The sequence below is a fragment of the Candoia aspera genome, chromosome 4, assembly GCF_035149785.1.
Source record: "Candoia aspera isolate rCanAsp1 chromosome 4, rCanAsp1.hap2, whole genome shotgun sequence".
NCBI lineage: Eukaryota > Metazoa > Chordata > Lepidosauria > Squamata > Boidae > Candoia > Candoia aspera.
Genome location: NC_086156.1, coordinates 48705926 through 48718786, shown reverse-complemented (window position 1 = coordinate 48718786; position 12861 = coordinate 48705926). Strand labels below are relative to the sequence as shown.

At 40.6% G+C, this 12861-nt stretch overlaps 1 protein-coding gene across 2 annotated transcripts in view; it reads left to right on the top strand.

The window, feature by feature from the left end:
• Positions 1-10267, top strand: part of AVL9 (AVL9 cell migration associated) — a 40194-nt gene extending 29927 nt beyond the window's left edge. Inside the window, exons 13-16 of one of the 2 annotated variants that reach the window (XM_063304069.1) lie at positions 2712-2829; positions 3371-3424; positions 3860-3948; positions 9839-10267. In XM_063304069.1, the coding sequence (XP_063160139.1) occupies positions 2712-2829; positions 3371-3424; positions 3860-3948; positions 9839-9933 (356 nt within the window). In that variant the 3' untranslated portion in view covers positions 9934-10267. Of the gene's footprint in view, positions 1-2711; positions 2830-3370; positions 3425-3859; positions 3949-9838 lie in introns of those variants that run through there. The other variant, XR_010067974.1, reaches the window with a different exon arrangement.
• Positions 10268-12861: the final 2594 nt, after the last annotated feature.

The window sequence follows — 12861 nt, the reverse complement described above, 5'->3', positions numbered from 1 at the left end:
GTGGCCGGGGCCTTGGACAGGATCGTGCCTGTGCGGCCTCTCTTGCCCACTCAAACCCAGCACTCCCCGTGGTTTACGGAGGAACCGCGGGTTTTGAAGAGGATTAAGAGATGCCTCTCCTGCCAACCTAGCAGTTCGAAAACATGCCAATGTGAGTAGATTAATAGGTACCGCTTCGGCGGGCAGGTAACAGCGTTCCGTTTAGTCATGCCGGCCACATGACCACGGAAATGTCTACGGACAAACGCTGGCTCTTCGGCTTTGAAACGGAGATGAGCACCGCCCCCTAGAGTCGGACACGACTGGACTTAATGTCAAGGGAAACCTTTACCTTTACCTAAGAGATGCCTAGAGCACCGCTGGAGCAAGACAAAGACTGAATCTGACCAAACACAAGCTAGAGCCGCTACTGAGGCCTACCTTGTGGCGGTAAGAGCAGCGAAACATCAATATTTCTCCGCTCTTATTGCATCCGCAGAATGCCGCCCAACGGCCCTGTTTAAAATTATGCAATTGTTATTAGGTAGCGGGGGCTCTGTCTCCCACCTACAGGGCCATGAGGAGGAGTTTGCTGAGCATCTGCAGGGTAAAATCACTCAGATTCGGTCCAAGTTGGACTCTAAGCATGGGGCAGAGTCTGGGGAACGTACTTACCCTGTTATCTGGGAACAGTTTGATCCTGTTGGGCCTGAGGAAGTGGACAGGATCCTCCAGACTGTAAACGCCACCACGTGTCATCTAGACCAATGCCCTTCCTGGCTTGTGAAAGCAGCCCGGGAGGTGACACGTGGTTGGGTTCAGGCGATGGTTAATGCATGTTTGAGGGAGGGAGTGGTTCCGGTTGTCTTTAAAGAGGCACTGGTACACTCCCTCCTCAGAAAGCCATCGCTGGACCCTACCATTCTGGACCATTTTCGTCCAGTTTCCCACCTCCCCTTTTTGGGGAAGGTGGTTGAGAAAGTGGTGGCATTACAACTTCAAAGGATTCTGGATGAAACGGATTGTCTAGACTCCTTTCAGTCAGGTTTCAGGCCGGGATATGGGATAGAGACTACATTGGTCGCACTTATGGATGATCTCTGGAGGGAGCGGGATGGAGGCAGTGCATCCATCCTCACTCTCCTTGACCTCTCAGCAGCTTTCGATACCATTGACCATGATATCCTTCTGGGATAGCTCAGGGAGTTGGGGGTAGGCGACGTGGTTTTGCTCTGGTTCACCTCCTTCCTCCAGGGCCGGTCCCAGTCGGTGGTGATAGGAGATGAGAGATCCGACCCTCGACCCCTGCTGTGCAGGGTGCCACAGGGTTCGGTTCTCTCCTCTCTCCTATTTAACATCTACATGAAACCGCTGGGTGAGATCATCCAACACCACAGGATGAGGTACCATCAGTATGCTGATGATACCCAGATATATATCTCCATCCCGGGTGAAGTAAGTGATGCGGTCACTGCCCTCTCTCAGTGCCTGGGGGCTGTGGGGGTCTGGATGGGGAACAACAGGCTTCAGCTGAACCCTGGTAAGACGGAGTGGCTGTGGATTGATGGCTCCTCGGTATCCAGGAAGTTGTCATCTTTAGTTCTGGATGGGGTTGCACTGCCCCATTCAGAACCGGTGCGTAACTTGGGGTCCTCCTGGACTCACGACTCCTGCTCAAAGAGCAGGTGGCAGTTGTGGCTAGGAGGGCCTTTGCACAACTTCAGGTTGCGTGCCAGTTACGCTCTTTCCTGGATCGAGATGCCCTCCGGACAGTCACTCATGCCCTGGTCATCTCCCATATAGACTACTGCAATGGGGCTACCCTTGAAGAGTATCTGGAAGCTTCAGTTGGTCCAAAATGTGGCTGTGCAAACAGTGATGAGTGCTCCAAGATCAGCACACGTAACACCTTTACTGCGTGAGCTGCATTGGGTTCCAGTTTGCTTCCGGGTCCAATTCAAGGTGTTGGTTATCACCTTTAAAGTCCTATATGGTATGGGGCCAGGTTACCTGAGGGACCGTCTCATCCCCATAACATCGACCCGCCCCACCTGATCATGCGGAGGGGGCATGTTGTGGACCCCTTCTGTAAGAGAATTTCATCTGGCGAGGTCCAGGAGGCGGGCCTTCTCTGCAGTGGCGCCCACTCTGTGGAACATTCTACCCCCTGAGGTGAGGCAGGCCCCTTTGCTCCTGACCTTCCAGAAGGGTTTGAAGACCTGGTTCTGCCACCTCGCCTGGGATGGAAAGGGCAATAGCTCTTCCTGGGGGTGGCTGGTGATGTAGAGTTCTCCCTACTGAATGGAAATCTCCCACTTGGATTCCATATTTATATTTATTATTTTAGTATTGAAGGTGTTGACTTGGTAATTTTATGACGTTGAGGTTTTAAGGTGAATTTTATTGTAAACCGCCCAGAGTCCCCCTTTTAGGGGGAGATGGGCGGTGACAGAAATGTGAATAAATAAATACTCAATTTAAGTTGGTTCTGCCCCCTCCCTATTAAAGCAAATTACATAGAAAAAAGAACATCTGTCTTCATTGCTGTTTTCTCAGCAAATCTCAAATTGCTCTTCCATTTCAAGATTAGATCCTTTGGGATAAATCTAATCTTCCACTGAGCAGAAAGTGTATATTCTTTTGTTCTTTTAAGAACAGAGCACATCCTACTAGGTATGCATATAGTATAGAAAGTATTGCAATCCAGTCACTTTATCCATTTTGTTTGGCAGACAGTGAGAAAATATCATCTGACTTTGGAGCAGCCTTTGTAGCAGCTTGGAAGAATACTCATAATTATAGAGTGTGGAACAGTAATAAACACCCAGCCCTCGCAGAAGTAAATCCTAGGTAAGACTATTTCACAATTTATATGGAAGTGAGAAAATGAATAGAAGCCATGATGATGATAAAGAGTAATATATATAACTTTATTGATTAGTCAGTTGACCATATCAAAATTATGATGATAAAGAAGAAACTGTCATAATTTAGAGGTATAGTTACTTTAAATCATTGGTGATAAAACCCTTCCTCTGTTTCTTCAGCTGAGGAGTTCTGCAAATATGACAAAAGTTATTCCTGATTTGTTGGGCTCATGTAATAAGCCAGAAAGTGTTAAACTTCATTTGTCCTTAATAGTACATAGCCAGTTATTTAAACAGCAGCATCATGGCCAGGAAGTAATTTTTGATTACTTGTTGGGGACAGGAAACACTTAGATTATTGACTCCTAAGCATATCAAAGAGGGACAAAAATGTTTTAATGTACCCCGTCTCACATAAAGATAATGGCTTGTAATTATATTATAGCTGAGAAAGTATTTTAAATCATTTGCCTGCTTATCTTTCTTTTTTTTTGCCCTCTCTTCTACCCTCCCTCTCTTTTTAGTCATCCATTCCAGGGACAATACTCTGTTTCCGATGTAAAATTAAGATTATCACAGTAAGTATTATGTTTTTAAACTTGTACACAGTTGAAATGTATGTAGTTTGTTGTTCAGTTATGGCAATGTTGGTTTAATGCCCAACATTTTATGAAAAATTCAGAATTTTTTGAGAGCTGATTATCAGATAATGCTAAGTAGGCATGTACACTAAGTTTTAGAAATATTTAGAAATAAAAATAATGTTCAAATCTTCCTGGAAGCATTCTGAGTTTGAAACAGCAGGGCATTGAGTTCCAAACACTTCCAAAATGGAACAACCGATTTTAGACTCAAAATATTTCAAATTCAAAGTATCTTACACATTCTACTGCTAGATAGCTGTAACATAAATTAATGTTTCAATTTAATTATGCTTAATTGATATTATCAACTTTACACACTTGAAATTAGCAGAAACCAGTAGGACAATGCTATTATATTTCTTTATTTAGCTCTGTTCAGAACAGTGAACGTGGTAAGAAGATTGGAAATGCCATGGTTACCACCAGTCGAAATGTTGTGCAGACAGGAAGAGCTGTTGGTAAGTGATCCTGTAACTGGGAATCATTATGCTACAAATTCAGTGGATGGGCTATGCATCCCACTAGGCCATGATGAAATTGGCATGGTTAATGGCTTAGCATTATGTATAAACCCAACCGACCGATTCTTATTCAGGCTTGCAAACAAGAGATCAGGGAAAAAACTCTTAACTCTACAACCACAGAATGTCCTTGCCTTGACCAGCCTTAAAATTATTGTTTGTTGCTGAACCAGAAGTTCATATTTTATGAACAAAAATCTTTTTTAACACAGGAAATTAATGAACCATTTAAGTCACATATAATACCAAAAGCCAAACCATATTCCACAGCAAATTAAAATATAAGTGTAGAAGAGTTTTTGTTGTTTATTCGTTTAGTCACTTCCAACTCTTCGTGACTTCATGGTCCGGACTCGTCCGGACCAGACGGACGAGTCCGTCACCTCTAGAATATCATCCATCCATCTTGCCCTTGGTCGGCCCCTCTTCCTTTTGCCTTCCACTCTCCCTAGCATCAGCATCTTCTCCAGGGTGTCCTGTCTTCTCATTATGTGGCCAAAGTATTTCAGTTTTGCCTTTAATATCATTCCCTCAAGTGAGCAGTCTGGCTTAATTTCCTGGAGGATGGACTGGTTGGATCTTCTTGCAGTCCAAGGCACTCTCAGAATTTTCCTCCAACACCACAGTTCAAAAGCATCGATCTTCCTTCGCTCAGCCTTCCTTATGGTCCAGCTTTCGCAGCCATATGTTACTACAGGGAACACCATTGCTTTAACTATGCGAGCCTTTGTTGTCAGTGTGATGTCTCTGCTCTTAACTATTTTATCGAGATTTGTCATTGCTCTTCTCCCAAGGATTAAGCGTCTTCTGATTTCCTGACTGCAGTCAGCATCTGCAGTAATCTTTGCACCTAGGAATACAAAGTCTTTCACTGCTTCTACATTTTCTCCCTCTATTTGCCAGTTATCAATCAAGCTGGTTGCCATAATCTTGGTTTTTTTGAGGTTTAGCTGCAAACCAGCTTTTGCACTTTCTTCTTTCACCTTCATCATAAGGCTCCTCAGTTCCTCTTCGCTTTCTGCCATCAAAGTGGTATCATCTGCATATCTGAGATTGTTAATGTTTCTTCCAGAGATTTTAACTCCAGCCTTGGATTCCTCAAGCCCAGCTTGTCGCATGATGTGTTCTGCATACAAGTTGAATAGGTAGGGTGAGAGTATACAGCCCTGCCGTACTCCTTTCCCAATCTTAAACCAGTCCGTTGTTCCGTGGTCTGTTCTTACTGTTGCTACTTGGTTGTTATACAGATTCTTCAGGAGGCATACAAGATGACTTGGTATCCCCATACCACTAAGAACTTGCCACAATTTGTTATAGTCCACACAGTCAAAGGCTTTAGAATAGTCAATAAAACAGAAATAAATGTTTTTCTGAAACTCCCTGGCTTTTTCCATTATCCATCGGATATTGGCAATTTGGTCCCTAGTTCCTCTGCCTTTTCTAAACCCAGCTTGTACATCTGGCAATTCTCGCTCCATGAACTGCTGAAGTCTACCTTGCAGGATCTTGAGCATTACCTTACTGGCATGTGAAATGAGTGCCACTGTTCAATAGTTTGAACATTCTTTAGTGTTCCCCTTTTTTGGTATGGGGATATAAATTGATTTTTTCCAATCTGATGGCCATTCTTGTGTTTTCCAAATTTGCTGGCATATAGCATGCATTACCTTGACAGCATCATCTCGCAAGATTTTGAACAGTTCAACTGGGATGCCGTCGTCTCCTGCTGCCTTGTTATTAGCAATGCTTCTTAAGGCCCACTCAACCTCACTCTTCAGGATGTCTGGCTCTAGCTCACTGACCACACCGTCAAAGCTATCCCCGATATTGTTATCCTTCCTATACAGGTCTTCTGTATATTCTTGCCACCTTTTCTTGATCTCTTCTTCTTCTGTTAGGTCCTTGCCATCTTTGTTTTTGATCATACCCATTTTTGCCTGGAATTTACCTCCGATGGTTCTAATTTTCTGGAAGAGGTCTCTTGTCCTTCCTATTCTATTGTCTTCTTCCACTTCCGTGCATTGCTTGTTTAAAAATAATTCCTTATCTCTTCTGGCTAACCTCTGGAATTTTGCATTTAATTGGGCATATCTCCCCCTATCACTGTTGCCTTTTGCTTTCCTTCTTTCTTGGGCTACTTCTAGTGTCTCAGCAGACAGCCATTTTGCCTTCTTGGTTTTCTCTTTCTTGGGGATGTATTTTGTTGCCGCCTCCTGAACAATGCTGCGAACTTCTGTCCATAGTTCTTCTGGGACCCTATCTACTAAGTCCAGTTCCTTAAATCTATTCTTCACCTCCACTGCATATTCCTTAGGGATATTAGTGAGCTCATATCTAGCTGATCTGTGGGTCTTCCCTAATCTCTTTAGTCTGATCCTAAATTGTGCAAGAAGAAGTTCATGATCTGAACTACAGTCAGCTCCAGGCCTTGTTTTTACCGACTGTACAGATGTCCGCCACCTTTGGCTGCAAAGGATGTAATCAATCTGATTTCGGTGTTGTCCATCTGGTGAAGTCCATGTATAAAGCCGTCTCTTAGGTTGTTGGAAGAGAGTGTTTGTTATGCAGAGTGAATTGTCCTGGCAAAATTCTATCAACCTATGTCCTGCTTCATTTTGTTCTCCCAGGCCATACTTACCTGTAATTCCAGGTGTCATTTGACTGCCCACCTTAGCATTCCAGTCTCCTGTGATGAAAATAACATCTCTTTTAGGCGTGTTGTCCAGTAGGTGCTGCAGATCCTCATAGAACTGCTCTACTTCAGCTTCTTCAGCATTTGTTGTTGGGGCGTATATTTGGATCACTGTGATGTTAGATGGCTTGCCCTGAATTCGAATTGAGATCATTCTGTCATTTTTTGGGTTGTATCCAAGCACTGCTTTAGCCACTTGACTATTAATTATGAAGGCTACTCCATTTCTTCTGTGGTCCTCTTGTCCACAGTAGTAGATCTGGTGGTCATTTGATGTGAAGTGGCCCATTCCAGTCCATTTCAGTTCACTGATGCCCAAAATGTCTATCTTTAATCTTGACATCTCACCAATAACCACATCCAATTTGCCCTGGCTCATAGATCTTACATTCCAGGTTCCAATGGTGTGTTGATCCTTAGAACATCAGATTCGCCGTTCACCACCAGCACCATCGGCCACTAGCCGTCCTTTCGGCTTTGAGCTAGCTGCGTCATCACGTCTGGGGCTAGTTGAGCTCATCCTCTGCTCCTCCCCAGTAGCATTTTGACCATCTTCCGACCTGGGGGTCTCATCTTCCGATGGTATACCGACATATCTCTGGTTGTACTGATCCATTTAGTTTTCATGGCAAGAATACTGGGGTGGGTTGCCATTACCTTCCCCAGGGATCGCATTTAGTCTGACCTCTCTGTCATGACCTTCCCGTCTTGGGTGGCCCTTCACGGTTTAGCTCATGGCATCATTGAGGTGCTCAAGCTCCAGCACCACGACAAGGTAACGATTCTTTGCTGAAGAGTACTCCTATATATAAGCAAACCTGCTACAACTTCTTTAGGAATAAATCCCATTTTACCTAGGTCTCACAGAAGAACAATATGGCTTTAGACAGAGTCGATCTACTATTGAAAATTACTGTCTTGAACCATCTAATTACTAAGTATGTCAGCAAGGGGAGACAACTGTTTGCTGGGCTTATAGACCTTAGTGCAGCATTTGACACAGTTAACAGACACACATTATGGAGGAAATTAACTCTCCTCAATATGGATCCCAGACTGCTTACACTGATCAAAGCCCATTACACAAATACTTGCTTGAGAGTGAGGTTTGGAGTCAATGGAACCATGACAAGCAGGATCAATACTTACAAAGGAGTAAGACAGGGGTGCATACTTGCACCACTGCTATTCAATCTATATATTAATGATTTACCAGGACTGACAAAGGATCCTGAAGTACATATGCCTAAGGTAACTCTCATTGCAATACTTTGCTATAAGCTGACAACATGATTCTATTATCATATTTGCAAGTTGGGCTATGCTGGTTGATAAGAAGACTTGGCTCCTACTATCATAATAATTTTCTGGTCATTAATAAATCAAAGTCAAAGATTATGTTTTTTGGAAAATGACACTGCAGCCATAGATGGCTATTAGATGGTGAGTCAAGAGAGCAAATCAACTCCTTTCCTTATTTAGAAATAGTCTTCTCCGAGACTGGATCTTGGCTCCCTCATCATCAAAGGAGCTCAGAGTGAGAGCACATATGAATTTATTGTTAAAATTAATAAATCACTGTTATCCAGGTTCTTTAACCATAATTATTAAGGTATACAAAGCCAAAGTTACCCCTACACTCCCTATATGGAGCTGAAGTAAAACATACACCATTATAAAGCAAACACGATCACAACATCTGAGAAGTATTTTGAGTGTGGATAAAAGGATCTCAGCTGCTGCAATCAGAGCCAAATTGGAAATTTATATACTTTGTCTAAAATCAGGACATACAATTATTGGTGCAGAATCAGTGCTATGGAAACTCCCAAAATTGTGTCTAAAAAACAGACTGAATTTCAATTACAGAACTCTTGAAATGCACAAGTCAAAAACTGTATCAGGAGCTGCAGTCTCCCTGCTTCTTGTCCAACTGTCTCTGGAAAACGAGTTAAGAAGATCGCTACAGAAAGAATTTTGAATATAGAAGCTCCGAGAGGCATAGTTACCCTCAGCACATTGAAATGGATGAGCTTCTATTAACACATCTTCCAAACTGCAAAATACTTAAGTACAGAAATGCCCAAGCATCTTAGGGGGATATTTCTCTAGTAAGATTTGAGCAGCTGGACACAATGGTTAGATATGGAAGGTTTAACCAAGTTGCTTACAACAAATGTATTTGTGGAGCTCCTGGTATATCTCATATATTATCTGAATGCCAACCTTGAGAGAGAGAGAGAGAGAGATCAGTGTCTTGGATCACATATTAGACAGATGGCCTATTGGCATCCATATATTAAAACAATACATTTTATGTGCAGTCAGAACCCAAAGACTACATAAACCATGGCCCTTTATCTGAACAAAATGGTACAATTGAGAACCACATATGTGGATGTGATTGGGGTAAACTGTAGGGGTGACATAGAAATATGATTTGTATTTCCTTTTAGTTTTGCCTTTTATTCATTCATTCATTGGGTAAATTTATACAGCTGCCCATCTCACATAAGTGACTCTGAGTGGCATACAAAGTTAAAAATACAAAAACAATACAACAAACCCAAAACATAACAAAAATCATTAAAAACACTAAAACAATAAAAAAAATTTAAACCCCATAATCTGTGGGAGCGCGCTGAGTTTCCTTAGCTATACAGCCACTTGGCAGGCTCCATACCCATGTCACCAGATGGCCAGGCCAGATGGCAAAGCCATGTTTTCAAGCCCTTCCTGAAGGCCATCAAGTTTGGGGCCAATCTGATCTTGGGAAATGATATTACAGAGGGTGGGTGCCATGGCAGAAAACACTCTCCTCCTGAGTCCCATCAGATGATATTCCTTTACGGATGGGACCTGCAACACGTCCTTCCTGCCAGACCTAATGGGATGGGTAAAAGTGACTGGGGAGAGGCAGTCCTCAAATAACTCAGCTCCATGCCATGTTTACTTTTACTTGCTTACACGTGGTCTTATCATTGTTCTGTATTTTGTATTCTGATATGGCCTAATGGCTAATCAATAAAGTATTATCATCATCCAGGCCGAATTGCTTCTGACATATACCCTTAATCTATTCTATTTTACCTAATTTTTTCTTCCCTCATCCTGTCTGGTTGTTTCATAATACAGGTCAGTCTGTTGGAGGAGCACTCACCAGTGCAAAATCAGCAATGTCTTCATGGCTTTCTACTTTCACCCAGTCTACTCAAAGCCTTGGCGAATAATCATTCTGGCCAAGCTCTTGCATTTCTTTTAAGCCAAACGGCTTTGCTCCAAATGAACAGGCACCTACATTCAAGCAACATGAAGATGAATGGCCTTTGAGCTGTACCACAGGATGTAATTTGGCAACCTGCTGTAATACTTCTTTGCTTTATATATAAGCCTTATTGTAGGACATGTTTTATTTTCCAATGTAAGCTGTATTTTGGAGGGTGGAGATTGTCCATTTAGCTGTATTTATGTTAAATTGTCTAGCATTTTCTTAAAAGAGCTCAATTATATTTCAGTATGGAACACAATAGTGATATATGAAGGTAATATTTCAAGATCTAATGCACAAAATATATTCAAATGTGTTTGTTAATCTATCCGTCTTTCCCCTTGCAAGTCGCAACGTGCAGAATTCTGTTTATCAATAGAATATATTTCCACAAACAAGTTGCAAATGGAAGTAATTATAAGTGGGATGAAGTGAAATTAATGAAATTTAAATTAGTGGATTTAAAATACTCAAAGCCTCTAAAAAAAAAAGACTAAAACAGCATTTGGTAATTTTGTACCATCTCATCATTTAGGTGACAACTATTTCAGGATTAGTTAACTTTAAACAATTTCTCCAACTATTTCCTTACCTGTCTGGGAAGCCTCTTGGGAGAAAAAATGTAACTTTTCACACTGTAGATGTAACTACTGTTTTTTGTTAATTTTGCAATTTAATACTGTTTTGGTATATTTAAAAGTGTCTCAATACATAAAAGTTAAAAGTGTCTCAATACATAAATACTTTTAACGAAGTACCTACCTCTCTAGCAATTAGGCTCCGCTGCAAAGTCAGCAGCACTTTTTTTCCCCCTCATAGCTATTTTTTAGTTGTGTTAGCAAAGAATGTTTATATCTATCTATCTATCCACACATGTGTGTTTAATTTCATTCTGCCACATTTTGACAGAAAAATGTGATCTCACTGATGCCTGGGAGAACATAATCTCACATAAAACATAGAGCAATGTTGTTTATTTTTGGACCATTTTCATTTGAAATAGTCCTTTGTCAGAATTGATTTTTTTCAGATTTAATGTAATGGTAGGAGGAATGCATAGGTTAACACAAATTATGACAGCTGTAGCTAGATTATTTATGAGATCTCTAGGCAACTGAAAATTAATATTCGTACATTATTTCTCTCTGCTGCAGTTGGTCTAGCTTACCATAATCAGAGATTCTCATATTCTTGGTTTAAGGGAGAAATGTGATTGTATCCTTCCAAATAGTTGTATTTCAAATATATTCCAAATATAACAAGCAGTTATAAGCAATTTCCACAACTTTCCTATAAAGCAGGGATGAGAATGTCTGCGTCTGCTTCTCCAGATGTTGCCAAATTTGTACTCCCAGCATTCCTTTCAATTTGCTGTGCTGTGTCACAATTCTATTAGATTTTTAATTGATGTAATTGCTTTAATGGTTAGCTACATTCTTTGGGCAAAGGGAACTTCTGGTTAAAGTTCTATCTTGAAAGCTTGTACTGTAGTATTTTTTTTATGGAATGTATTAGTTTATGGCTACTGTAAATATCCACTGTGTTCCTGGTCAACTTTGTGAAAATTAGTTGTCAGTTTTGGCACACCAAATATGCATATGCTACCTTCATGAAGGTGGATTAAATAGAGTATTTCATAGGTACGCTGCTGCATAATGTGATAAACGTCTACCAAGGACAGCTAGTTCCATTTGAAGGAAGCTAATAGCTCCTTCCAAACATTTCGATAAGTGAAATGTATCCGGTATCGTGATTTGTCAAACAAAAGTGCATTACTTGAATAAGCACCTAAGCGATGGCTCAGTTCTGTAACTGTAACTGTTAACGGTGCTTACAAAGAAGCATTTTTACCGTGAGAACTTGCTCTAAAGCTGTCAATTCTGAATTGAAATTACAGATAGCTGGACATGCTGTGCTATTCCCTGTAGTGTAAGTACACTGAAAGTACTTGTTCTAATGAATTAATTTTGAACAGAAAAGAGGGATATAAATCAAATACACTGTAAAGTAGTTGCTTTTGAGTTTTAAATTCTACCATGACATAATACAACTTTCTCTTTTGATTACCTCATTGGGAGCTGTTTGATTATACATTTTTTATACAGAAAGATTACCACTTTTTGAAACAAGATGTAATAATTAAAACTGACAGTCCACCATGCAAGTATTTATAATATATGCCATCTTAAAAGTTACTTCACACACTAAGAATTTAAGGAAAAATAAAATATTTAATCATTATATCAGTAAAACTAAAAAATATTTAAAAGTTGTAATTTATCAGTTTCTGATCCCTTGTGTATAATCTGGTTATAACAAGGTATTTCAGGTTCTGTGGAAGTAACCTCCAAACCAATTCGGATAGGAGCACTGTGTTGCATAATTCTGTGGAACAGTTTAAGATAGCCCAATATATCTTTTATGACTGCACTATTTCAAAATTACCTTTCTTCAGTGGTATATAAATGCCATTCAAATTTAATATGAACAGTGTATCTTTGTGTTCCAGCCGATAATAGTGTATTCCTGTAGTATTGCAATTCCTGTAGTGTTGTCATTCATTGATAAGGGATCACCAAAAATGTAGTTTACTCTTCCATTTCTAATTTCTTGCTTTGATGCTTTTACTATCTATGACACAGATAGATCTTACAACTAAAATAAAGCTTAACCTAGGTGTCAGTTAGTGATAGTCTTATGGAATGGTTTATACCACATGGATCTTACTTTTGCTGTGGCACGGAATGAGTCTGCTACTCAAATATATGAAATTTTCATGTGATTAAAATGAGATGGTCTTTCATGCCTTTTTCTACAGAATAGAAAAAAAAAGTGAAAATAACACTCACAAGCAGTAAGTCTGTGCAAACAATACACCTTGAAATCCTCA